Genomic DNA, 25,054 nt, shown 5'->3' on the forward strand with positions numbered 1-25,054 from the left:
GTTTTGACCAATACCTCTACCGTAACCAAATCAAACCAAACCAAAACATTAGTAATTGACTGGTTCGGTTATTTTATGCCTATTCTAACACATCAATAAAAAAATTCCGACATCTCAAGAGATAATTTTCTAAACATCCACACCTCTCAGACATTCCAAAAATTCCTTCAAAAGATGAAGTTTCTTTGAACACAAAAGTTCTATCTAATCAACTAGGATTAAGTTTCAATAAATTAAAAGAGTTCATACTACATCGAACTGTAACGATCTGACTTGTATATTTTTCAAATTGCATCTCATGAATTATTTTTATAAAGTATTAGCTAAACCGAAAAAGTTCAACTACTACTTATTTAATTTGTTACTTAAATTGCAAATTTCGTTGAAGAAGCGTTTTTCTTGTTTAAAATGTAATGTGGCGTTTTTTCTAGTGTAATTTATTTATGTTCCAAAGTCGTAGTTGGTGACTGGGTTTAGTAAATGTCAAGATTCTCAACGCGTTGGTGGAGTTTGGTTTGGTCCCCGTCTGCCAAAGTCTCCAACCGCATCCAATCGCATTGTTCCAAGTTGGGTCAAGCGTTCCACACACCCCATTGGAATTATCATCACAAAAAAATGGAGATTCGCCTCCCAAATTCCCAATTCCCGCGAAAAAGCCCAACGACTCCTCCCTCTCAATCCCCTCCCTGATCCTTCGATCAATCCCAATTCCGTCGTCTCGAAGCCGGAACAGGCTTAGGATCGCCAATTCCAATGGCGGCCATGGTGATGGCGATGGCCGGAATGATGAACGGAGAGAGAGCCGTGGTGTTTCTGTTCATTACTCGCGTCCTCTTCTCCCTCCCCTTCTCTCTCATCTCCCACGGCGTCGCTCTCTCTCTCCTCGCCCTCTCCGCCCTCTCCCTCGACATCCTCGCCGATTCTTCCACCTCCCTTTCCCAATTCAGCACCAGGTACGCGCACTCTTCGCTTTCGATTTTTGAAATTGATTTTGTTGGGGCTCTTGCGGTGGTGGATGTGGGCATTATTGTAATTTCAATTTTTCAGGCCGGGTGCTTCGTCGGGTATATTGTTAGGGGCTGTCACGTTGCCCGCTGTTTTCATATCCAAGATGATACAGCTTACCCGGGCGGTTTCATTGCACCAAGCTGCCATTGAAGGTACTTTGTCTAGCTTTCGACTTCAGCTCACCGTTATCCGTGGCGCCTAAACATAATTACCATAAAATAAACATAATTAACATCAAACTATTGAAAGTATTGTCTTTTGTTTCATCACTGTACTGATGAGCCGAAAAAGTTTAAACCTTGACGATTATGTAAAAGAAATTTGAGTTCCATGATGACGTGAACTTATCGGTACTGGTGGGAAGTCGACGATTGAATGTGACAGGATTCTGCTGATCATAAACATGCTCCGATTTTAAATTCTGTGGGCTATTCACTGTGCCATTTGGGGTTTCGGAAGCTCGTGATATTCATCGGAGTACTGGGTTTAATAAGCTAATGTTGTTACACTAAGTATGACATATTGCCATAGTAAATTCTTAGTCTACTTTAGATAGTTACGGCAATAGGTGATGTTTGAATAGATTTGAAATTTGGTTAGTGGGAAAAAGCATAAAGAATCGATGAGAAGGGAAAATGGAGTGCATGGGTCTGAAGATCAAAAGAAAACTTCCATTTGCACATGTGGATAATTATGTGTGTTTTGAAGCAATTCCTTTTTCAACCAAATATTTAAGATGATTCTTAATTCTGCAGAATTTGCTCCTAGTACTTAGTAAGAGAAAAGAATTTGGATGAAAGTGGTATTTTCCTGTGATCTTATTAAGATGAAGTGATAGAAATAAATCGTTAGCACTCCTTCTCTCGGTTTTATGGTGCTCATGAAGAGACAGCATTTGTCCTAGCTGCCAAGTCACATGGGATACGGGAAAAGTTGTTCTGGTAGAGACATTTTGTTAACTTGGTGCATAGGTCCTTATAGCATAATGTTTCCTCTCTTGGAGATCGTAACCCTCCTCTCTCTTTCTCTCTGGCTGTAAAACTTTGCAACGGTTTATGTTAACTGGCAACTCTTTTCATCTATTACTTTTAGTTGGTTTTATAAGCTGATTTTGTAGGGCTTCATGCTTCCAACTGTTTACATCGCACCTTTGTCTGATATCATTCCTCTGTAATATTTTGCTGATATGTTCAATATTACCATCCAGAACTCGAATCTTTGACAATGCAATACTGGGCTGCTTCTGCCAGTTGCTTGTGTGTGCTGATTTTCCTCTGCATAACTATAAGGCGTTCATCCGAGAATATGCCTCCACCTTCACGTAGTATTTGGCATGCAAAGTTTAGCTTAAGTTGCATAGTATTGCACACAGCGGTGTGCTGCGTGACTCTTGGTACATTATCTCTTACTAGTATGTTTCCTGCACATCTTCCAAGTCCTTTTCTTCTGAATTGATTAAGGAGCATGGAAAGTGTTCTCTACTTGTGGTTAAGTCAATAGTAATTGGAAAACTGAAACTTTATTAACTCATTCCGTACAGGCTTTGACACTGCATTGAAGTTATTATGGATGCTCTGTCACGGATTGGCAGCTGTAAACTTAATTCAGCATGTCCTTAGAACTTTCCCGTCTTGTGCTTCCATTGGTATATGCCTTGCTACTTTTTTCTATTTTACTTGCTCGTTCTTGCAAAATTCAATTGAATTTTTCTTATGGATTGAAGGGGAAAAACGTAACTTCCTAATTCAAATGGCTGCTTTAGCTTCTTAGGAATAAATTTACTATTCACGGATGGTCCCATGATGTTTAGTGGCTTTCAGTGGTTACACAACTAAAATAAAAACATGAATATGCATTTGCCCAGTCAATCTGTTCTTCCAGAAATTAAGTTCTTTATACATAATAGTAATACATTAATGAATTCATATTGAGTACTTCAAGTTGAATTGCCATATCATTAGTCAGCCAGTGAGCAGATCTCTCTCTCTCTCTCTTTCTCTTTATTTTTCTTTCTATTCATACCTCTCTTTCTGATAATTATTGTTTTGAGGTATTTCTCTGATTCTTTCTCAATAGTTGTTGATGTCGCATGTTTTTGGTTTCACTCTAGGGGAAGCATGTCTAGTGACTTCAGGTCTTGTTCTCTATTTTGGTGACATGTTGGCATATACCATTGAAAAGGTTATTGCTTTTCTGCTCTATTTAGTTATTTCTTTCTCTATTCAAACTGCTTATATACTCATTATATTGGTTATGACATTTCTTGCACAGGTGTCTGGGTTTTTTATGAAATCAGAGGTGGTACAGTATGGAAGCAAACGAAGTGAGATTAGTATTATTATACAGGTATGTTTCCTTAGGAGATGAAATTTATTGTAAGTGGTCTGGCTGGAAAACCAACAGTGTTTTATTTTATGCAGGGGTTGCTGCTTGGCCTTCTTCTTTTCCCAATGGCCTTTAAATTTGTTCTCCGAATGTGGGAATTCTCATTAAGTACAGCCCGCTCTGAAGTGAGGACAAACAACGAGATTTGGAGATCTATTATCTTCTTTTCTTCCCTTGGATTCATCATGATTGTGATCATTCCATCATGGATGCAGTTGGTTCAGGATTTTCATATGCATCCCTTGTTATGGTATAACCTTTTTCAACGATTTGTATGATACTTGTTACTTCAACTGGATTTTTTATTATCTTCTATACGACTGGTTATTAGGTTACCGTTAGTTTCACTATAGTTAGGTGGCTGATATTTCTCGTAACTGGTGCTGAAGTTATTAGATGTGTGGAATGCAAGCTTTGAATGGTATTTAATAAAAAGTCAATGCTGCAGTCTGAACAAAACATCAAAGGGTCGGCATGCTGGTTGATACCATGCATTGGCACCGATTTCATCTGAATGTAAAAAACTAGATAACAAACAAACTCTGAATTAAGTCTCACTTCGTATTGGTGTGCACAATTGCAAAGTATGACTTATTCAAGAATATGAAATTAGTGATAATAGCGAAGCAGCTTTCCATTGGTTGTGATGTAGGCCCAGAATTGCAGTTACCGGGACTTTCTTTATGCTACTCTTTTTGTGTTTGCAACTTCCTTTTCAAATAGTTTGAATGGTAGGTTCTACCAAAACCATAGTTACTAGGATCTTTTTTATGTTTGGGTTTGCAGTACTGTATGAGATTTGGTGTGCTCTTAAGCCTGGTGCATGGCGTGCATGGTATACTAGGTTAGCTAATTTCGAGTTGTAAGTTTGCAATGTTACACATATCAGTTTGGTTCCTTGCATACAACTTGAAGTACATCCATCCATGTGTTCAAAAATGCATAAATACTTAAATCAGAGTTTGTAAAATCAATAAATTGCATTTGTCATTCATGGTACACCAGCATTTTCTGTTTTTAAGTTTTCTGTAATTTTGACATTTTATCTACTTTTTATTTCCCATATATCATGGTACACTTGAATTCCAGTTTCAAGGAACTGGACTGCCAGAGTGCCATGAATTGTGGCAATTGATCTGGATTGTGGTTCTGAGGGGTTGTGCAATTCGGTAAATTTTCGGCAAAATTTGCATGGGCAATGACTTATATAAGGTTCCTTAAGTTTCCTTTTGTTTCATAACTTGGCTCTTTGCTGTGCATGATTATAATTTTGATTCTGTTTACAAAAGATTTGTCTTTCTGTCTGATGGCTTTCTTATATCCGCATCAAATCTCTTTTTTTTCTTTTGGCAGGGTACTTTCATTTATTTTTTCAGAACCACTTAAGAGATTATCTTTGTGTGCGTACTGGATCTGTGTGATTTTTGTGTCTGTTTTGAGGTTCTACAATATTTCAAAAAATAGCAAGATTGAGAGGATTCTACTCCGAAAGTACTACCATCTGATGGCTGTGTCAATGTTTGTGCCTGCTCTTATCTTCCAGGTGATTTAGGACTAAGAATTGATTGTCATCTCAGTAAAATTTTGGATTCATCATTCTAGTTGTGTGTGTGTGTTTATATGCTCCCTGTATGTTTCTTTTCCAGCCAGAGTTTCTTGATCTTTCATTCGGTGCAGCATTGGCAGTTTTCTTGGCATTGGAAATTATTCGAGTAAGTTTTCAAACTAGCACCTGAGGTTGATTGGTCTATAAATTTAATTTCTGATGCAATAAATAAAATCCACATGTTGAGGATACAATATTGCCTAGTCAAAAAACTGTGTTTGAATATTTTGGAAGAGAGAGAGAGTTTCTGTGTGCACGCGTGCTGGGCCTGTGTGTTAAAGTGGTTTTGAAGTCGATCTTATTTCATTTGCTTGACTGCCTTTGTGACAAGGTATGGAGAATTTCGCCATTAGGACAATCTGTAGATAAATTTATGAATGCTTTCACTGATCATCGTGACTCAGATCTTCTTATTGTCAGGTATGGAATTCCTTCTCCCCCTAGATCAAACCCTTAAAACTCATAAATTTGATGCAAAAAAGTCTCACAAGTTTTGTCTTTTATATTATATGCTTTGTTCAGCCACTTTTCACTCTTGTTGGGATGCGCTCTTCCTATCTGGATATCTTCGGGGTATAATGATCGACCCCTTGCTCCTTTTTCTGGAATTTTGAGCCTCGGAATTGGAGACACAATGGTGAGTGTGATTGCACTGAATGAACTGGACACGAAACAACTGTTGCGTAATTTTAGTTTAATGGTTGTGTTTTTATGTTCAGGCATCAGTTGTTGGGTATAAGTATGGTGTCCTCAGGTGGAGTAAAACTGGCAGTAAGTATCTGTATTAATTAATTTCACCAAAAATGGGATTTCCATTAATTTTCTTAATGCATGTGGAACTTTTCTTTGCAGAGAAAACCATTGAAGGGACTGCGGCTGGTATAACATCGGTCCTGGCTGCTTGCTCAGTTCTGCTTCCCCTTCTAGCATCCACTGGATATATTCTTACAGAGGTGTGTATATCTGTCTCTCTCTCCTTCTGCCAAATTAGTATATGACTGTTGTAGTTCACGGAACCTACTACGTGAATAACTGAACTGGTTATTTATTTTTTAAAGTTATGTAGAAAAGGAATTCCTACATAAGAATAAGATATCTAATTGGTCTCACATACGCGGTGTTAAGCCACCTAGATGAGTTGAGTTGCACTCTGTGAATCAGATGAATCATGCATGTGCAAGCAATTCATGTTCATCAGTGTTTCCTAATTGGAAACAAAGTGCACATGCATATAGTTGTTGCAGAATTAGGATAATCTGTTTGTGCTGCAGGTTTTTGTCACCATGGTTGATAATGCATGTGATTTAAGTATGAGTTTTGTCGATGTTTGCGTGTGCATAATTTGATGGAGCACCCTCTCCTCTAACCCCACCCCATTAAAAAAAGATGCACATAGGAGGTCATCAAGTAACTGGAGTTGTCTCTCTATTCCCGTCAACGAGTTTGTTCATGCATGTGCTTATGCGTTTGATGCTAAACTTGTTAATGCATGTGCTTATGCTTTTGATGCCAAACTTTGTCAGCATTGGTGCTCTCTTCTCCTAGCCGTGACCGTAAGTGGTATGTTGGAGGCTTACACAGCACAACTTGATAATGCATTCATACCGCTCATATTCTACAGCCTTCTGTGTTTGTGAATGGCGCTCCAACCTCCTGGACGAAAAATATGTACAGCAGCGAAAAAGCTGCCCAGAATCATCTTCTTTTTCGTTCATGGGCTTCCCATGAGCACTTTCTTTTGTATATATACAACTAATCTGCTGACCGAGGATACATACAGCTTGTTGTACTATATTCCGCCATAGGTTGAAATGATTTTTGTTTTAGGATTTAGAGGTACATATAAGGGGCGGTTCAGTTCATCTTCCCTACCGTGTCGAAATAGCATATGAGAAATTTAGTTTTGAAATTTTTATTCTTTATTTTTCCCTGAGAGGAAGGGGGTTCTGAGGTTGGTTAGGTAGATAAACAGATTGTAGATACAAGAGATGCAGATTTTGTTGGGAGATTCATACACTTTGTTGTATTGATACAAATAAAATCTTGTTTTATGATTGTAAGAGGTTCCTTTTCATCCATTTGGAGTACATGGATCATCAGTTACCTTGTGAATTGTGATAGTGCCTACCATTGTAAGACAACCATAATAGTGTGCCTAAAACGCCCGCCACGTGATGTTCCTGGAAAATGAAAATTTCTCCACTAGACCAAGAGTTCGTCCATTGTTCTTTTGGTTAAACGAGGTCATGTTTTATTCTCGTCCTTGAACTTTATTCTTTTGTTTTTAGTGGTTTTGAAACTCACTCTCGTGTGATGTGGTGTTCTTTCCGCTAATTTCTTCCTTTTTTTTGGAAAATTTAAGGGCAAATAAGACGAGTCCAAAGAATTTAATCAAACAAAAATTTCAACTTCTTAATTACAATAGGGTGGATTAAGATATCTCCTCCCCTATATTTTTGTTCAATTTTTATTTGATTATTTCATTATTTCATTATTTCATTTATACATTTTGAGGTTGTGGGATGAATTTCAAATGTGCCCCTAAAGCTACATTATAGTAGAGGGAGTTGTAGAAAAGAAAATGGAGTTAAAGGATATAACTAAAATGCTATGAGAGAGTGAGTGCGAGGACTTCCGAATAAAAAAGAGAATGAGTATGATGCAGCAAATGAAAAAGAAGGCCCTGATCACCAGGGCGATCCATCACTATTGACATGTTTTGTTTCCAAACCCAAAATTTAAATCTGTTTATTGACCAATCATTATTTCAACTTTTTATCAGTCTCATGGTGGGAAAATCTGAAATATAAACATCAGCTCGTTGAGCAATGCCAATAATATACTTAGTCAAAAAATTCATGCGGAGGTCCAATCTGCCTGTTGTTGCAACTACGTATGACCTTAATTAGCATTTTAGCATTGGGTTCTAATAGCATGACAGAATTGAATCATACAACTTTTCTGCCCTTCTTGCCGCCGACTCCTACTTTTGGGTGGGGGTCCGCGGCGGCTCCCCTTGCTTGCCAATCCAAGCTAATCCTTCCTCATCTTCTTTGGCATTTGAATATCCTTTTCTGGACCTTCAAGTTTTACTTTTCTTGAGCTTTTGTCTTGACATCTCCGAGCTTGTCTAACACTATGTTTGGATGAAGAAATTTAAGATTACTAAGAAATTTTAAAATGATGGTAATTGAAATGACGAGATTTTATTTTCTAGAATTTGTGAATTTTTTAGTTTGGTTAACCTAAAAAAACAATGAAATTGAATACTGAATTTGTTATTTTTAAACTCTCAATCATAGAAATTGGGAAATGACACCTATTTACATGGAATTTAAACTTGGGAATTGGAGATCTCAAATTCCAAGTTTTTTTTCCACTTGAAAATTCTAAATTTATGAATCTAAACAAATGAATTGGTGCATGTCAATTTATAAATTCTGACTTTTATCCAAATTCCAAGTTTATTTCCCTCGTCCAAACATAGTGTAAGATTTAAGTTTTTATGTTCCTTTTTTTGCTCTAATGTTTCTCTCCATCGTTAGTCCTTCACCGCCGACTTCTACCACTTGGCCCACCACGTGTCTCTCCTTGGTGGCGCACTTTGGTATTTGATGGTTGTTAATGTGCTTTTATTAGCACTATTTGTTAGGATTACGGGAGCGCTTTTTGCACGGGTGGCTTGCTCACCCCCATTTTCCGTTCATCCAATTTTTTTCGTGAGTTCTTCCTCTTGGTGGTGGTGGTGGATCGACGATGGCGGGCCAGCTAGTGTGGTGAAGTCTACAGTCTTCTAGATCTAGGGTTTTATTATTGTGGACTTGCTCTTTTTGGGCTTTTCTGTTGTATTTGCGGTTAGACTATGCTTGTATTTGAATTGCTTTTGGACTTTCTATTCAAGTATTAAAAATAAAATTAATGAAATTTATTTCGTTTGACAAAAAAAAAAAAAAACTTTTCCATGGATATGTATGCAGGACCTCATTGTTTCTTTTAATTTAATGGAACCTTCTTGTTTAATCAGACAATCTAATTGCTCTACTTTGTATTTGAAAATTCTACAAGCATTCTAGATATGTTTTAAATATTTCAATTTCCAACTTTATTTATAAGTTTACGTACTCTTAATATGAAAGTTTCTTATTTCCTAATTAACCTTTTCCTACTCCTAAAATTGGACTGAAATATTTTACAAGGGAAAATATCGTTTGGCATCGAGTACCAATCGTACCAGCTAATATACATGATTGCAAAAATATCGGCAATGTACAAAATATTATAAATTGGACGAAGATACCAGCCAATAACTTCACTTTAATAATATCAGAACTTATTGGAAATGAATGTGCCAGCAAGCACGCAAGTTATGTGTTTTGTCTCTTGATTGATTGGCCTTTACTCCCTCAATTAGCAGTATCTCCCTTAAAACATAGCATTCAAACTGATCAAAACTATAGAGCCCTCTCATTCAACAGAAGACAATAATTCGAAGAAGAACCTAAACAGTGCTGCCTTTTGTTTCTCCGGTCCCTTGTGTGGCAACCCTAATTAGTTTAGCTTAGTTCAGTTCCTAGAAAACACATGAAGCCTATGTCGACATCTTTTCCAATAATTAGTCAATCTTTAATTAAATGATGAGATGATATGTCACTTATCATCGAACCCACATCGTTGGTCTTTCTCTAGCAAAATATCTACCTGGACAGCTAGATTTGATCCCACAAAAGCAAAATATCAAGTCTCGAATTCGAAGTATTTATGATTTGCATAGATATTTCTTAAACATATTTCCATGGATGAAGTTTGTATTTGTGAAAAATGAAGCTGATGATTGTAGAGTCAGTTGGGAATTCATACCATGAATATATGTCATGGTCCTAAAATCTTAAAGATCTTTATGGAATTACTTTTCACAACTAAATAAGACCACAAATCTGAAAAATTTTATGCTAGGGTTTTTCCATTGATATATTTTACACTAAAGCGTGGGAGAAACAAATTGATTACAAATTTATTATTCATGACATTAAAATTGAGGACATTTTACTTATAAGTGAAGAAAAATACTCACCATACTAGATCAATAAATAAGAAGTGACATTATGCTAGGTTTATTGTGCTAAAAAAAGTTGAGACACATTTCAATTGTTACCTTATATTCTAATATGAGAGCATCTCAACCAGTTGGTGGAAGGTAAGAGCAAGGGCAACAATGTTGAGTAGTCCATAAAATCAAGGGCAAGTGGTGGGCCAACCACTGCCAACCCAAATGCCCAGCCTGTTGGAAAATATTTGTATTTTGGTTTATTTGAATGTTTGGTTTTCTGGGCTTAACCCGTTAGCATTAGGGTTTCGGTTTCTTACCTTGTAGAATTAGGGTTAGTTTATTATAAATAGCATGCTTGTTATTCAGTTGAGTATAAGTTAGTCACAATGTAGCCTTTTAGGATTTTGTAGCCGTTTCGGCATTCTCGTTTATTTAATAATATTCCTATTATTTTGTTAGTCTTGTTCGTTGTGTACTCTGATATTCAACTTGGTATTAGAGCGGGTTCGATCCTTAGGGTTCAATCCGTTCTCGTTGGTATCAATTTGTTTGTATCAGTTTTGTTTTCGTCATCTTCCGCTGTTTGTGTTATCGTTTTAGATTTGTTAGTTGGTATTGATTGTTTGCAAGGAAAGAGTCTGATGTGGGGAAGTCTCTTGAAGAGAAGAGAAGAGGAGCAGAGACTTGGATAGATCGTTCGTTTTGGAAAAGCAACCGCAGATGGCGTGTGTACCATCATGAGTGGGAACAGGAAGAGGATACTTGACGAAGATGAAGGATTTATCAGCGACGGCATCTGTGAGTTTGAGATCATTGGATTTAGGAGAAGGAAAAAAAAAAAAAAAAGAAGAAAAAGATAAAATTGGTTGCTTGCTTGTTTGAGGCCCATACGGGCAAAGAAAAAATTTGTTTTTTTTATTGTTTGTTTGGAAGTTGCATCGGCATCGGCATTGGCATCGGCATCGGCATCGGTATTGGCATCAGTATCTGCATTGGCATCGGCATCGACATCGGAATTTGGAGGCTTGCATCCACATCTGTTTGTTGGCAAACTCATATCGTGTACCCCCATGAGTTTGACGGGGGGTGTTGGAAAATATTTGTATTTTGGTTTATTTGAATGTTTGGTTTTCTGGGCTTAGCCCGTTAACATTAGGGTTTTGGTTTTTTACCTTTTAGGATTAGGGTTAGTTTATTATAAATAGCATGCTTGTTATTCAGTTGAGTATAAATTAGTCACAATATAGCCTCTTAGGATTTTGTAGCCGTTTCGGCATTCTCGTTTATCTAATAAAATTCCTATTATTTTGTTAGTCTTATTCGTTGCGCATTCTGATATTCAACTAGCCTTCACAAGCCCGGCCTACTACCTTCGACAAGCTGACATCAGCATGACGTCAACGCCCTTTTATATCTATTGATAGAGCTCTGAGTTTTGATACGCGTGTAGAAAGCTCTGGTTCCTTTTTGTATGGCTCCCACCTTTTAGCATTAGAAAATTTAGGAAGTAGGATTCTCTCCCCTCCTCTCACACTTTTTGTTTTTGTTTTTGTTTTGTTCCTATAAAAAAATTAATATAAAATGTTAATGTGGCTTAATCGTAATTCAAGTAAGAGGAGAGAGATGGAGAGAGATTATGAGAAAAGAGAATCTTCTCCGAAAGTTAGAACAGGCCACACTTGTATATGTAGTTTGAGGGGACCAGGGGTGGGGAAGGACAAAAAGGACGGTGGTTAGAGTAAAACTTCACGTCCGTAGGGACTGTATTATGCACACCACATGGGACGAATATATATGTCCATGTGATAACTACAGCTGCATCACCACATATATCCAGTCTAATTTTTCTAGGGCACAACTCAATTTTTACCTTATCAACAGTGGAAAATAAAATCCATAACATGAAGAAGTTTAAACAAATTTTATAGATCAAGAGAACAAAACTTTAATGGAGAAACCAAGATGGACATCTAATTCCGCGGCGAATTGATTAGCCAAGTTTGTCTTATGTTTTGAACATAATAACTCTAGATATTATCTGTGATGTTTTAATTAAAATTTTTAGAAAGAAAAAAAAAATATATAGGGGGGAACCAAGTTGAGAAAATATCATTTAAAACTTTAAAAGCAATGGGACACTATAAAATATAATGAAAAAAAAAAAAACGTAAGAACAATCATAGATGGACGTAAAAGCCAAATCCTGAACTGTTAACTACTTAAACTCAACTGCGGACGCCTTTCATCGCCGCGTGCAAGGACATGGAAAAACTTCTCCATGTTGAAAAATAAAATATTTATTTAATGTAGAAGTTAACACGTACGATGAATTTGTGGAATGCATGCATGAAGAAAAAGTCGAAAAAGTCGAAAAAACTCAACAAGAACCACAGAACCCAGGTTTACTGCAGTACTATATATTTAGACATGCATTTCGCTCGTCAAAAAATTTGTGTGATGGAGGCTGAATCCGTGTTAAAATGTGGGTACTCCATGTGCTCAATTTGTTCTAAGCATGCGCATGCCCTCCAGGTCTATCAAGTGAAACATCATTTATGTCTAACTTCAACTTGGATAAAATTTAAAAGTTTACCCCGTTATCCCATTAACATACTTGGAGTTTAGTGAGCCAATAAATCCAATCTAATCCATCCCAGTCCTAGGCAGAAAACGTGGTTGCAGAGTAATCAACTCTTTATAAGATCATGCAAAGTCCTTTTGCTTTATGATGTGAAACAACAATCCAAATCAAGGTTCTAAAAGATGCTAGGCGCTAGTCGGGCGGCTGGCTGGGCCTAGTGCCTAAGCAGATGGGCGGGGCCTTAGCGGACTAGGCGGATTTAAGTAAATTATTATATATTGGACAAATAAGTGCCTATTTATACTTAAAAACACACATAATTGTATTGGGATACATAAATTGTAAAATCAAATGACATATAGATTATATTAGAACTGTTGAAAACATGAGACACACAAGAATATAATGAGTGTTCATCCTAGTATTCAACAAGTTTCTTACATTTTATTAAAAAAATAAAATGCAAAATGAAAGTTATCGATTTTCTCTCCAAGTGAGAGTCGCAACCTACGCAGATGCCTAAGTGAGTTTATCTAGGCACCTAGGCAAGTTAGGCGGATGCCTAAGCGGATCTAGGTGCATTTTCTTAATTTTTAAACGTCTAGGCACTAATCGTGGTGCTGACCAACCGCCTAGCACATAGGTGGGGGCCTAGGCAACGCTAGGCGGAGATTTTTAGAAACAGTGCTCCAAATATTTACACGCATTACCAAAAAAACAGTATTTGTCCTACTAGTTTGACCCGACGAACCATATTTCGTTAGGTCAATGGAGTTTGCCCAACGAAAATTTACAGTAGTTAAGCAACGCTAGTCAACATTGAGGGTAAGATTATATTCATCCGATATACTTTGGCGCCAAGGAAGAAAAATGACGCATAATATGTAGAGGTTTGCCCGGCGACACATTTCATCGGGTCAAGGGTGTACAACATTGGGCAAAGATCCACAATAACCTACAAAAGAACCACCGATATTTTGCTCGACGGTTTTTTATATTTGTTCGACGAAATAGTTCGTCGGGAAAAACCCTATTCATTAAAAAGATTCGTGCCTTCTTCTTTCTCCCTCGTTGCTGCTCTCTCCTCTTGTAGAAAAATTTCATTATCTTTCTCTCTCACACACTCATACCCATATCTCCCCAACCGTTTATACGAAGTTAATTATGTTGATTAAATTCGTATAATAAATTTAGAAAAACCTTAGATTCGTTAGAGAGTCTGCTGGGTGTGCGTGTATACGTAGTATGCGTCTCTACAATCTAACTGATTCTTGAATTGTCCAGTTTAGACAGTTCGAAAGTGCACTAGTATGTCCTTAACATGGCTAAGTTTCAATCGTGGAAAATTTGGTTATATCCCCTAATGTTCTTCGATTGCATACTAGATATTTGTTTACAATATCTATGTTGTGCATTTGGAGAACCCTAGGGAGATGCTGTCGAAATGATTAAAAATAGTCATATGAATTGCAAGCCACAACACATAGTGCATTTTTGAATGGGATAATGATCATTAGCGGAGGCATAAAAATGGTAGGGGAGGAATATATGTTGTTTAGGGGGGGGGGGGGGGGGACGGGTTGGCGGGGAGTACGGATGGGGGTGGGAAGGGGTCAGGGGAGGACGGATGGGGTGGGGAGGGGACGGGTGCGGGGGACGGGGGACGGGGGACGGGATATATAACTAGAAAGCTAAGAAGGCATGAAAAAAAAATCAGAGGTAGTAGGGTAGAAGTAGAAGTGCCGTTTAATGATTTTGGTAGAGGAAGTGGTTGACATGACAATTCAAAAGGGACGTATCATGGTAGGTAAGTTAGAAGACATAAGTCAGCCACAATCACATGGGATGGTCTCCCCAAAACCTCTCCCCCCCCCCTCCTCTCCCCCCGGATTGATATCCTCAGCAACAACGTGTTATTTCTAGCTTCTTGCTATGTGACAAATTGTACATTATGTACAATTTTTCCCCCTTAACCCTCTATATAACAAAGTGAGCTAACGTACCAAATATACCATCAGTCCAACACATTAACCAGAAGAAACTATTATGGCTAAGTCTAGAACCACAAGTACTTGTACGAAGAATAAGAGCATTGTGAAGCTCAAAATTGTAGTGGAAAAGCTACAAAGAAGTCTATCTTTGGGAAGATCAAAATCGTCAAATTATTCCAATGGCGACTCAACGACTGTGCCGGAAGATGTTAAGGAGGGCCACTTTGCTGTGATTGCGGTGGAAGGAGATGAACCAAAGAGATTTGTGGTGGCATTGAGTTACTTGACACACTCAACTTTCTTGAAGCTATTGGAGCAAGCAGCTGAGGAGTATGGTTTTGTTCACGAAGGTGCCCTAACCATTCCTTGCCAGTCAAGCGAGCTCGAGAAGATATTAGACGATCGGCAATGGCAGGAGGAAGAAAGAGGCTCATCTAGTGATGTTAACTGGGGTTATTGTAAATCTATGGTACGGAATTGGTTTTTTTAATTTTATTGAGGCTGTATAAGTTAGTCTCTCTGCCATATTTTACATTTTGTTTGAGTAAATTGTTTTTGTTTCTCAATATATAGAGAGTAAATTTATCCACCGGCAGAGCCAGAGGAGTTTTGACATTGTTTACATTAATGTAGTGGACTTGTTAATATTCTCTAGCTTGCAAAAAGTGCTTATGTGACACCATTATGCCAATAATTAGTTTATTAATATGAAAGCTCTTAAGGAATAATTAGGTTTGGATCATAGTTATCATGATGTTGATTTGGCGACATGTCATTCACCTATGGGTGGGTTAGGTTGATCATAAATTGTGTCCTTGTTGTTTCCTATTCTCTCCTCCTTCGAAATTATGAAGTTTCAAGTCTATGCCTGAGCATCTCCAATGACAAGGAGAGATGCAAAATGCTTTGAAATAGACATTTTATATCTTTTTTTTTTGCAGGAATATTCTTCAATGACGAAATGTAAATTAATTATCTTCTCTAGAAAATGTAAATAAAAACCTAAATTTATATTCTCTTTTACATCTTTTGATGACGTATCGTACTGATTAAAGAGAGAAAATTAAATGAGATCTCAAATTTACGTCTCTCCTATTGACATAAAGCATTTAAATCTACCTGAAAACTAAAATGAGATGTAAATATAACTTGTATACCTCAAATTTGCAATTCCCCATTGAAGGAAGGCTAAAGGCCATAATGGTGGTAAATTTAGGTTCTCTAAATATATACAAAGTGACTTTGAAAAACAGAAATATGTGCTCTAAAAATAATTCACATGTTACAATATTATAAGTGAACAAAACTACATATAATAAAACCTCACAATGTGGCATTATAATTAAAAAGCAAAAGGCGATCGAAAGTCGAAGCATCTGTCTAATAGGACTGGAGAAAAGAAAAAAGAAACACATGAAAAACTCACAGCCTGACTCATCTTCAATGCTAGATGCATTTTATATATTTTTTTCTTGGCCGGAAAACTCTCCAACGACATAATGTAAATTGTTTATCTTCGCTGAAAGATGTAAATAAAAATATATATTTGCATCTTTGTTTTACATCTTTAGAAAGCAAACTCCGCGAGTAAAAAAAGAGACAAATAAATGAGGTCCCAAATTTACATCTCTACTATTCGAGATGCTCTTGATGTCTATACAACATCCAAATAAGAGAATTTTTCTTCTTCATAATTTGTTAGACATAAGTGCTTTAGGATTATTTACGAGTTTTAATTACAATGTTGCATCAATCTATTGCAATCATTGGTTGTTCTTAACAATCCAGAGCTTCTAATGAGTTGAGTTTTGAATGCAAATTAACTCCGTTTCCTGCTGCAGCATTAAAGACTTGACTGCATACAACAAATAAAAAAGGCTAAATAGCCAAAATGGTCCATGAGATTTGCATAACTCATCACTTTGGTCCCTAACATTTCAAATCAATAAAAGTTGTCCCTGAGATTGTCCACCATCTATCATTTTGGTCATTCCATTAAAAACTCCGTAAAGTGTTCCGGAGCTCTTGGCCAGAAGTTTAGGGAATTTTCAAAGCTTCATAACTCAATCGTTTCTTAACTAAATTCGACCCATAATATATCAAAATGAAGATAGGAAAGTGTAAAATAAGATTATACCTATTTAGAAGCCCAATGGATGCCCGAGATGGCCGGAAAATAGCCTCAAAGTTAATTGGTCCGAGGGAAAACTGGAAAACTCGCCGGAAACTGAGTAAACTTTAAATGTTCATAACTTCTTCAATACTCAATGAAATCAAGTGATTCAAAAACGAAAATCTTACCTCTAGGCGAGAGGAAGATAATGGTATCTTTTTTTATAGTTAAATCGCCATGTTTTTTTTCCGGAAAACTACTCGAAAGTGGCTCTCTTGGTCTCAAGTTAGCCACTTTCGAGCCATTTTCCGGCTAAACCACAGCTAGTTAGCCATCGAAAAAGGTACCATTCTCTTCATCTCGTCAAGAAGTATTATTTTTGTTTTTGAATCACTTGATTTAGTTGAGTATTTAAGAAGCTATGAACGTTTAAAGTTTACCCAGTTTTCCCTCGGACCAGTCAACTTTGAGGCTATTTTCCTGCCATCTCTGGCAGCCATTGGGCTTCCAAATAGGTATAATCTTATTCTATACTTTTCTATCTTCATTTTGATATATTATAGGTCGAATTTGGTTAAGAAACGATTGAGTTACGAAGCTTTGAAAATTGCCCAAATTTCCGGCCAAGAGCTCTGGGATACTTAACGGAGTTTTTAACGGAATGACCAAAATGATGGATGGTGGACAATCTCAGGGACCACTTTTATTGATTTAAAATGTTAGGGACCAAAGTGATGAGTTATGCAAATCTCAGGGACCATTTTGGCTATTTAGCCAATAAAAAATGAATAACAAAAAGTACATGAGTGAAACATTGCTGGATTTGATGTATTCTCATGTTAAACAATAGTTTTAGCTCAACCCATGCATCCATGCACATCTGCTATGTCTGATTCTTTTGCTAACTTGTGGACGAAGATTTGGAGGGCTCGTGTGCCTCCAAAAGTGACGGTTGGAATGTGGTGAGTCTGCAACGATATAAATCCCAGACAGAGTGAACTTGGCGACGAGATATATTGGGTCTCACGCAACGTGTGTTCTGTGCGGTGCTCAAGGCCAGTCTTCTATCCACCTGATGGGGGACTGTCACTTTGCAGCTTGTGCTTGGGTTTCGTCGCCGCTAGGCCCTCCACCATGGAGCTGCGATGGGATGTCGATTAAGGAGTGGATGGCTACAGTGGCAAAGCCATGAATCGTTGAGGGGAGGAGTGAAATAGAAAAAGACAAAAGGTCATAAAAAATGTAGACAACTAAATTTTTTTAGATATATATATTAGAAAATATTAATGTTGCTCATAATTTATCAATACAAACAAATTATAATTGTTGTTGACGAGGTTTTATGTTATATAAACATCGCAAAATAGGCTCATTATTAAGAAATGCCAAAAAAATTCTCTCAATGTAAACAACCATGATATCCATCAACCATTGATCTCTCATTTTGTTATGTAGTGGTGTTTTCACAATAGTTATAGTAGAAAACGCTTTATTCCCGGAAGTGGTTGCAACTGGTAACACTAAAAGCATGTAAGAAGCTTATACACTAACTTACAGCTTTCACACCTCTTAGTATTCACCAATTCCTTTAAAAGATCACTAATTTCTTTTAATGATGAAAAATTACCATGCATCTTCACAAATGCTTTTGAGGGGAAATGCTAAAACCAAACTAGTCATGAAATGTAGTTTAGTGACTACTAGTTTAAGGCCTAAATCTAACCAGTTGAGACATTTATATTACGTTTGATTCAGTGTATAGTTTGAGAGCAAAAATAATCAAATCAGACTACCCTATGTGAAACAGTTTGCTGTGTTTCTTTATCCACCAAAATACCCTAGAAAAGGATATTCATGTTTCACTAGACTTGAGATAGATGAGAGTAGAGGAATACACATGGCGCAATCTAGTTGCACCACATGACAAAGTCCAAAAATACAGAGTGTAGTCAGCCATGTGGGTTTTTAAACCAAAATGAAATATGTTTCTTCATATTCTCTTCAATCTATTCTTCTCTGCAAAGCGCTAAATTGGGCATGTAATCAGGTTTCAAATTTTATTTTTTAATTTGGGATTTTTTAGAAACTAGTCTGTAATCTCATGTTTCAAGTGTTCTTGATTTCAATTGTGTCATTTGGAGGTTCAAATGAGATTAAGGAGCAGCTTTGAGGAATTCAGGTAAGTTATGTGCTCATATATTGTTGATGTCAAGTTTTGGAAGAATTCAGGTAAGTTATGTAAGCGGCTTTGAAGTTGGGCAGTGGCTTGGCTTGAAGACTACAACTTTGAAGAGAAAGGCGAAGCCGCTAATGGGGGCAATCTGGACGAGTGGTCTTCCATATGTTAATGACTCGGCGACTGCGCAGAAATCAGGGCTTCATTCCAGCGAGAGGAGTTGCGGCCGCCCCTCCTTGCCCCTATTAAGCTTCCCCATTTGATGGCTATGCTTGCCTCAACTCTAAAGCAACATGATTTTGAACTAGGGTTGATAATTATGTGTCTGATATGGGGGGTTAGAAACAATCTCCTTTGGAATGGAAAAATGGAAGGTCTTAATGTTTTACCTGCAAAGGCCATCGCTTGGTGGCAACAATCAGGATTTGCAAATGAATGTTGGGCTGGGCCTCAGAGACATATCGATGTTTGTTTATTAGTGGGTCATTTGATCCATCTCTCAAAACTTCTCCGAGTGTCATCTTCCTCATTGACATCCAGTGATGAATCGATATTATTCTGTATTGTTATCCTAATTTTAGTTATAATTTATTTGTTATTTTGTGAGAATTTTGATACTTTGTTTGATAATTCAATTGTAGAACATGCTGAAATTGGTACCAAGTGGAATAATCTCTATATAAAAATTATAATTCGCTAGACTAATTAGTCAAGCTCGCTAGTCAACTAAGATAGATTTGTTAGTCAATAAATCTAAGATTTAAATACCAATTTCAGTTTCCAAAAACTATCCTAGTCAGCAAGGCTATAGTTCGTTGCAAGTTATCAATGTGTCATGTGAGCATAATAGTGAACACATGCCATTTAGATGTTGAACAGATATATGTACCATGTATGTATGTGTGGGATGTGTGACACAATAAACATAACTTGAACTCAATAAATGTAAGTTGAACACAAGATATTTTTGGCCGGAAAAACCCACCTCTGGGTTAAAAAACCGAGGACTCTCCACTGAGTCCAATCCACTAGTGTAAATAAAGTTTCATACAAAGATCACACAAGCTCAATTCCTAGATCCCTATCTACAGAGCAGCTATACCTTTGTGCAACCTTATCTTACACTAGATGAACTCCTTCAGTCTTCACTAAGTAGCAGCTCATCCTAAGCTCTTCACCTTGTCGCATCGATATCAACTTAAATCACAAAATGATATGATATTATGATATGCATTTAAAATCTGGATTCAAATGACTAATCAGATTCTCCAATCAAACAGTTGAAGGAAGAATCTAACTTGAATCCAAAAGTTTGGTGTAAAAATGGATTTAAAGCTTATAAACCAAACCAAGAACTTAATGCAAAGCCTTAAAACAATCCAACCCTAATATACAATGATTAGGTGTTTAATGCATGAAATTAGTTTTGTAGCTAGGGTTCCATAAATGAAGAAAAGACAAGCTCAAAGCTTTGAAAGCACTATCTTTCTAAAATAAATTCTGAACCCCCAAGAACAAAATGAAACCCTAGGAGCAAATATACCCAAGGAAATTTGACTTTCCATCAGCCAACTTATCCCAATGACACTTGTTGACTGCACAAGAGATTTAGGCAGATCAATAGCCAGAAACTGACTACCATCAGAAAGGTGTCAGTCAACCCGTGTGAGCTGTCTTAATCTGTGTGCCTAGACAGCTGGAAGTCAGCGCGCAAAATTAACTAGACAATCAAACTAGACAGAATGCAACACAAAATGAGATATGAAATGCACATGCTTGAACAAACATCTTGATGTGAAATGAGCCATTTCATGAATATATCCTCCAGCAGCAACAACCTATAATCTGAGTATATTCTAAAGCTAGATTGAGCATGTATGATGGTTCAATTACAATATTTGACAAGGAAAGCAAAACACTTAAAACTAGACTTTACAATCTCCCCCTTTGGCTTTTCTTGACAAAATATCCCAAGCCTATACCTAAATTCACCCAAAACCCACACTCAAGAGAACATCAATCAACAAAAGAAGACCAAGTAACAACTCCTGCAAAAGAACAACTCTTGACAAGAACAAGTGAAATTTATCATGGGTAAAGGCTTGCAAGATATGAGGCATAACGAAATTTTTTTGTTCCCCATTTTGTCATGGTAAGACAAAGAAATGATGGAAATGACATATAAAAGTCAAATTTGTTGCACAAACACATGAGAATAACCACAAGAGTGCAACGGATAAAGAAATTGCAATAGATCATATGGATATGCCCAAGCAAAGTGTAGCAACAAATAGACTAGCAACAAGTAAGCACAAAGAGATGCATGCATTGTGAATTGACTCCCCCAAAATTAACTCGCTTCATGTAAACACACTCCCCCATAATTCTAAATTATAACTTCATTTATCTGATGAGAGACAATGACTCAAGAGAAAGAAGAAATGACCATTGAAACATGAATTTGAGAAAAGGCATAGCCAAAGCACCCCAAACAACCAAAGGCAACTCATTAAGATGATAGAGATCAAGATAACAGTTGAAACTTTGCACTAAAAAACAACCAACAACATAATAACTAGATGAGAACAAACTACAATGTAGCTTGAATGTCTATGCTTCCAAGACATATGTAATTTGAAGAACACAAAAAGTAGACATGCAATGCAGTTCTCAATAGACAAATCTTCAAGGGCATACACAAACATTAATAATGAGATTAACACAAGCTCATAATCTTGTAGTGATGTGTCAAGGTATGGGAAAAATGACTTTGGGTAGCCATCTTAAAATCATAGAACCAAACATTTAATCTCAAAAGAATTTTCAAAGTTAATCAAGCGTTTAATAATCCATTGACCTTAAGAGACAACACTTCCTACATAATATGAACAATGGACAATGGACAAGACTCGCAAAAAGCAAGGCATAAGCCTTGAAGGAAAAGCCAATTTTTATAGGGAACTTTGAGTGAGGCACCAATTTTAGAAATGCCAAGGTCATTTGAATGAAGGTGAAATATTGATGAATCATCATTGATATTTAAGAGAATTTGATACATGACCTACAGAGGGGGATCTTAAGGCACTACTAATGACATTGCATGGAAAGCTAAATGAATGGATTTTCCCTTTTGATCATACATTCTTTCTTTTGAAGATACCCCTTTGAGAAAACATTCTTCCTTTTTTTTTTTTTCTTTTTTGGATCTGGGGAGAGGACAAAAAGAAGAAAATTGGCACATGGTCCAGATTATAGATTAAGAAAAGTTACTACCACTCAATTAGAGCCAAAGCAACATTAAATTCAAGAACATCACTAGATTTGGATGATTGAAAAAGTGATTTTTCAGAGACCATCAAGATAATAGGGAGAACATTTGACATCACAGTAAATAATTAACCAAGGATAATCCAAAAAATGTCATGAATATATGATAGTTAAGATAAGCATATAGAAAAACAAACCGTAGGTATCTGATGAGCATGCTGACAAGACAGACACTACCTGGAAGTGTAGCTATTCAAACAATTCAGTTCATTACAGAAAGACCAATAGACCGTTGAAGATCTTCGTACCATCGATTATCTAAGGCTTTAGTGAATATGTCAGCTAGTTGTTTTTCAATTGGCACAAAGTTTAGTGTAAGAATCTTAGCTTCCACTAGATCTTTAATGAAGTGATGCCTAATGTCAATGTGTTTGGTTCTCGAATGTTGGACAGGGTTCTTAGAGATATCAATTGCACTCATGTTATCACAATAAACAAAAAAGGTGGATGGAGATATACCCTAGTCACTAAGCATTTGTTTCATCCACATAAATTGAGTGCAATAACTCCCGATAGCCACATATTTTGCCTTGGTAGTAGATAAAGAAACAAAAATTTGCTTCTTGTTGTGCCAAGCAACCAAATTTTTCCCAACATAGAAAGCTCCTCTTGAGGTACTATTTCGATCGTCAATTCACCCAACCCAATCAACATCAATGTACCTAACCAGGTTTGTGTTGGTGTCATGAGCATATTGAAGTCCATACTCAATGGTTCCACTCACATACTTGATGACCCTTTTGATTGCTTGTAAGTGAGACTCATTGGGACAACTTTGAAATCGTGCACACACCCCAACAACAAATGTGATGTCTGGTCAGTCAAGTAGAATAAGCTTCCAATCATGCTTCCATACAAAGTCTAATCAACATCCTTGCGACTTGAGTCTTTGTGAATTTTGGCACAAGTGCTCATGGGAGATCTAGCAGCTTTTGACCCCTCTAGACCAAACTTTTTCACCAAATTCTTGGCATACATTGTTTGAGAGATGAAGATGCCATCCTTTTCTTGTTTCACTTGATGTACAAGGAAGTAGTTTAATTCACCAACCAAACTCATCTCAAATTCACTTGTCATCATATCGATAAATTATTTCACAAAAGAATCAGAAGTAGATCCAACAACTATGTCATCCACATATACTTAAGAAATCATAACATGAGATTTAACCTTCTTAACAAACAAGGTTTTATTAACAAAATCACGAGTATAGCCATAAGTAAGAAGATGAGATGACAACCTGTCATACCAAGCACTTGGGGCTTGTTTGAGACTGTAGAGAACCTTTCTCAGTTTGTACACCCCATCTAACTTTTGAGGATCCTCAAAGATTTTTGGTTGTTTCACATAGACCTTCTCATTAAGATATCCATTAAGGAATGCAGTTTTGACATCCATTTGAAAAATTTTGAACTTTAAACGGCATGCAATAGCACATAGAAGTTTAACTGATTCAAGACGAGCAACAAGAGCGAATGTTTCATCAAAATCAACACGTTCAAGTTGAGAGTATCCTTGAGAACCAAGTCTGGCCTTATTTCTGATTACATTTCCTGACTCAACAGACTTGTTCTTATAAATCCATTTTGTCCTAATAACATTAGTGTTCAATAGACGATTAACAAGGGACCAAACTTCATTCCACTCAAACTAATTTAGCTTTTCCTGCATGGCTAAGATCCATTCATCATCAATTAGAGCATCTTTGATATTCTTAGGCTCAATCTGGGAGACATAGCAAACATTTGCAACTTCATCAGCTATTTATCTTCGAGTTCTAATGCATTTGTTAATCGGACCCACAATTTCCTCATCACGATGACCTCTGGCCCACTTTGGTTTGTCTTTGAATAGGACACGACAGTCTTGATCAGTGCTTGATTCACTCTCATAGTCACTTTCTGACACCACACTTGACTCACCAGAAGCATCACCATTATCCTTAGAAGAGGGAAATAACACATTGTCATTTTTAGTTACCAAAGAGGGTGGGACATCAGTGTCATCAATCTTGACATTTATGGACTCCATGATGGTCTTTGTCCTTAAATTATAAACTCTATAGGCCCATCTTGTGTTTGACTACCCCAGGAAGATTCCTTCATCACTCTAAATGTCAAACTTTGCAAGATGTTCTCGATCACATAGAATGTAAGACACACTTCCAAACATTTTGAAATATTTTACCATTGGCTTCTTGCCCTTCTAGATTTCATAAAGAGTCACATTAATGCTAGGTCTGAAGAACACACGATTTGAGATGTAGCAAGAAATGTTCATTGCCTCGGCCTAAAAGTGATTTGCCAAGTTTTTGCTGTAAATTAGCACCCTAGTAATCTCAATCAAAACACAAATTTTCCTTTCCACTACACCATTTTGTCAATGGGTGATTGGAGCAGAAAACTCATGCTTGATGCTGTTGGTTGAACATAAATCATCAAAGTCAGCATTCTCAAATTCGGTTCCATGATTAGTTCTGATTCTGACTAGAACAGAATGGCTAGACAGAGATTCATTCAACATTACTTTGTACACAGTGAGGAACTATTAAAAGGTATCAGATTTTTCTCTTAAAAAGCATACCCAAGTGAATCTAGAGTAGTCATCCATAATTACTAAGATGAACTTTTTGCCATCAAGAGATAATGTCTGAATTGGTCCAACAAGATCCATATGAATCAATTGAAAAGGCTTAGTTGTTCAGTTGTCAGTCACTTTCTTGTGTGCCACTCTAGATTGCTTTCCCAGCTGACATGGTCTGCAAACATATGAGTTAGAAACAGAAAGATGTGTTAGCTCTCTCACAACTTCATGTTTGGA

The 25,054-nt window shown here is 36.9% G+C and overlaps 2 protein-coding genes across 4 annotated transcripts; both read left to right on the plus strand.

Moving 5' to 3' along the window:
• Window positions 1–444: 444 nt before the first annotated feature.
• On the plus strand, window positions 445–7,077 carry LOC103447915 (dolichol kinase EVAN). Of its 3 annotated transcripts, none has more exons than XM_070807826.1 (14): window positions 445–953; window positions 1,048–1,160; window positions 2,216–2,401; window positions 2,549–2,653; window positions 3,119–3,189; window positions 3,280–3,354; window positions 3,429–3,643; window positions 4,747–4,936; window positions 5,040–5,105; window positions 5,331–5,419; window positions 5,522–5,636; window positions 5,719–5,770; window positions 5,852–5,952; window positions 6,523–7,077. In XM_070807826.1, exons 1-14 carry the CDS (start codon window positions 754–756, stop codon window positions 6,634–6,636), a joined length of 1,692 nt encoding a protein of 563 aa, XP_070663927.1. In that variant the 5' UTR covers window positions 445–753; the 3' UTR covers window positions 6,637–7,077. The 3 variants fall into 3 exon arrangements, with proteins under 3 accessions (XP_070663927.1, XP_070663926.1, XP_070663928.1); XM_070807825.1 differs by having other exon boundaries at window positions 462–953; window positions 2,216–2,419; XM_070807827.1 differs by lacking the exon at window positions 2,216–2,401 and having other exon boundaries at window positions 558–953.
• A 7,596-nt stretch (window positions 7,078–14,673) lies between these two features.
• LOC103447917 (auxin-responsive protein SAUR50-like) lies at window positions 14,674–15,251 on the plus strand. The gene is made up of 2 exons (XM_070808388.1): window positions 14,674–15,087; window positions 15,192–15,251. The coding sequence occupies exons 1-2, from the start codon at window positions 14,674–14,676 to the stop codon at window positions 15,249–15,251; spliced, it is 474 nt and encodes a 157-aa protein (XP_070664489.1).
• Window positions 15,252–25,054: the final 9,803 nt, after the last annotated feature.

The sequence above is a fragment of the Malus domestica genome, chromosome 11 (genome assembly GCF_042453785.1).
Source record: "Malus domestica chromosome 11, GDT2T_hap1".
In the NCBI taxonomy this organism is placed as follows: Eukaryota; Viridiplantae; Streptophyta; class Magnoliopsida; order Rosales; family Rosaceae; genus Malus; species Malus domestica.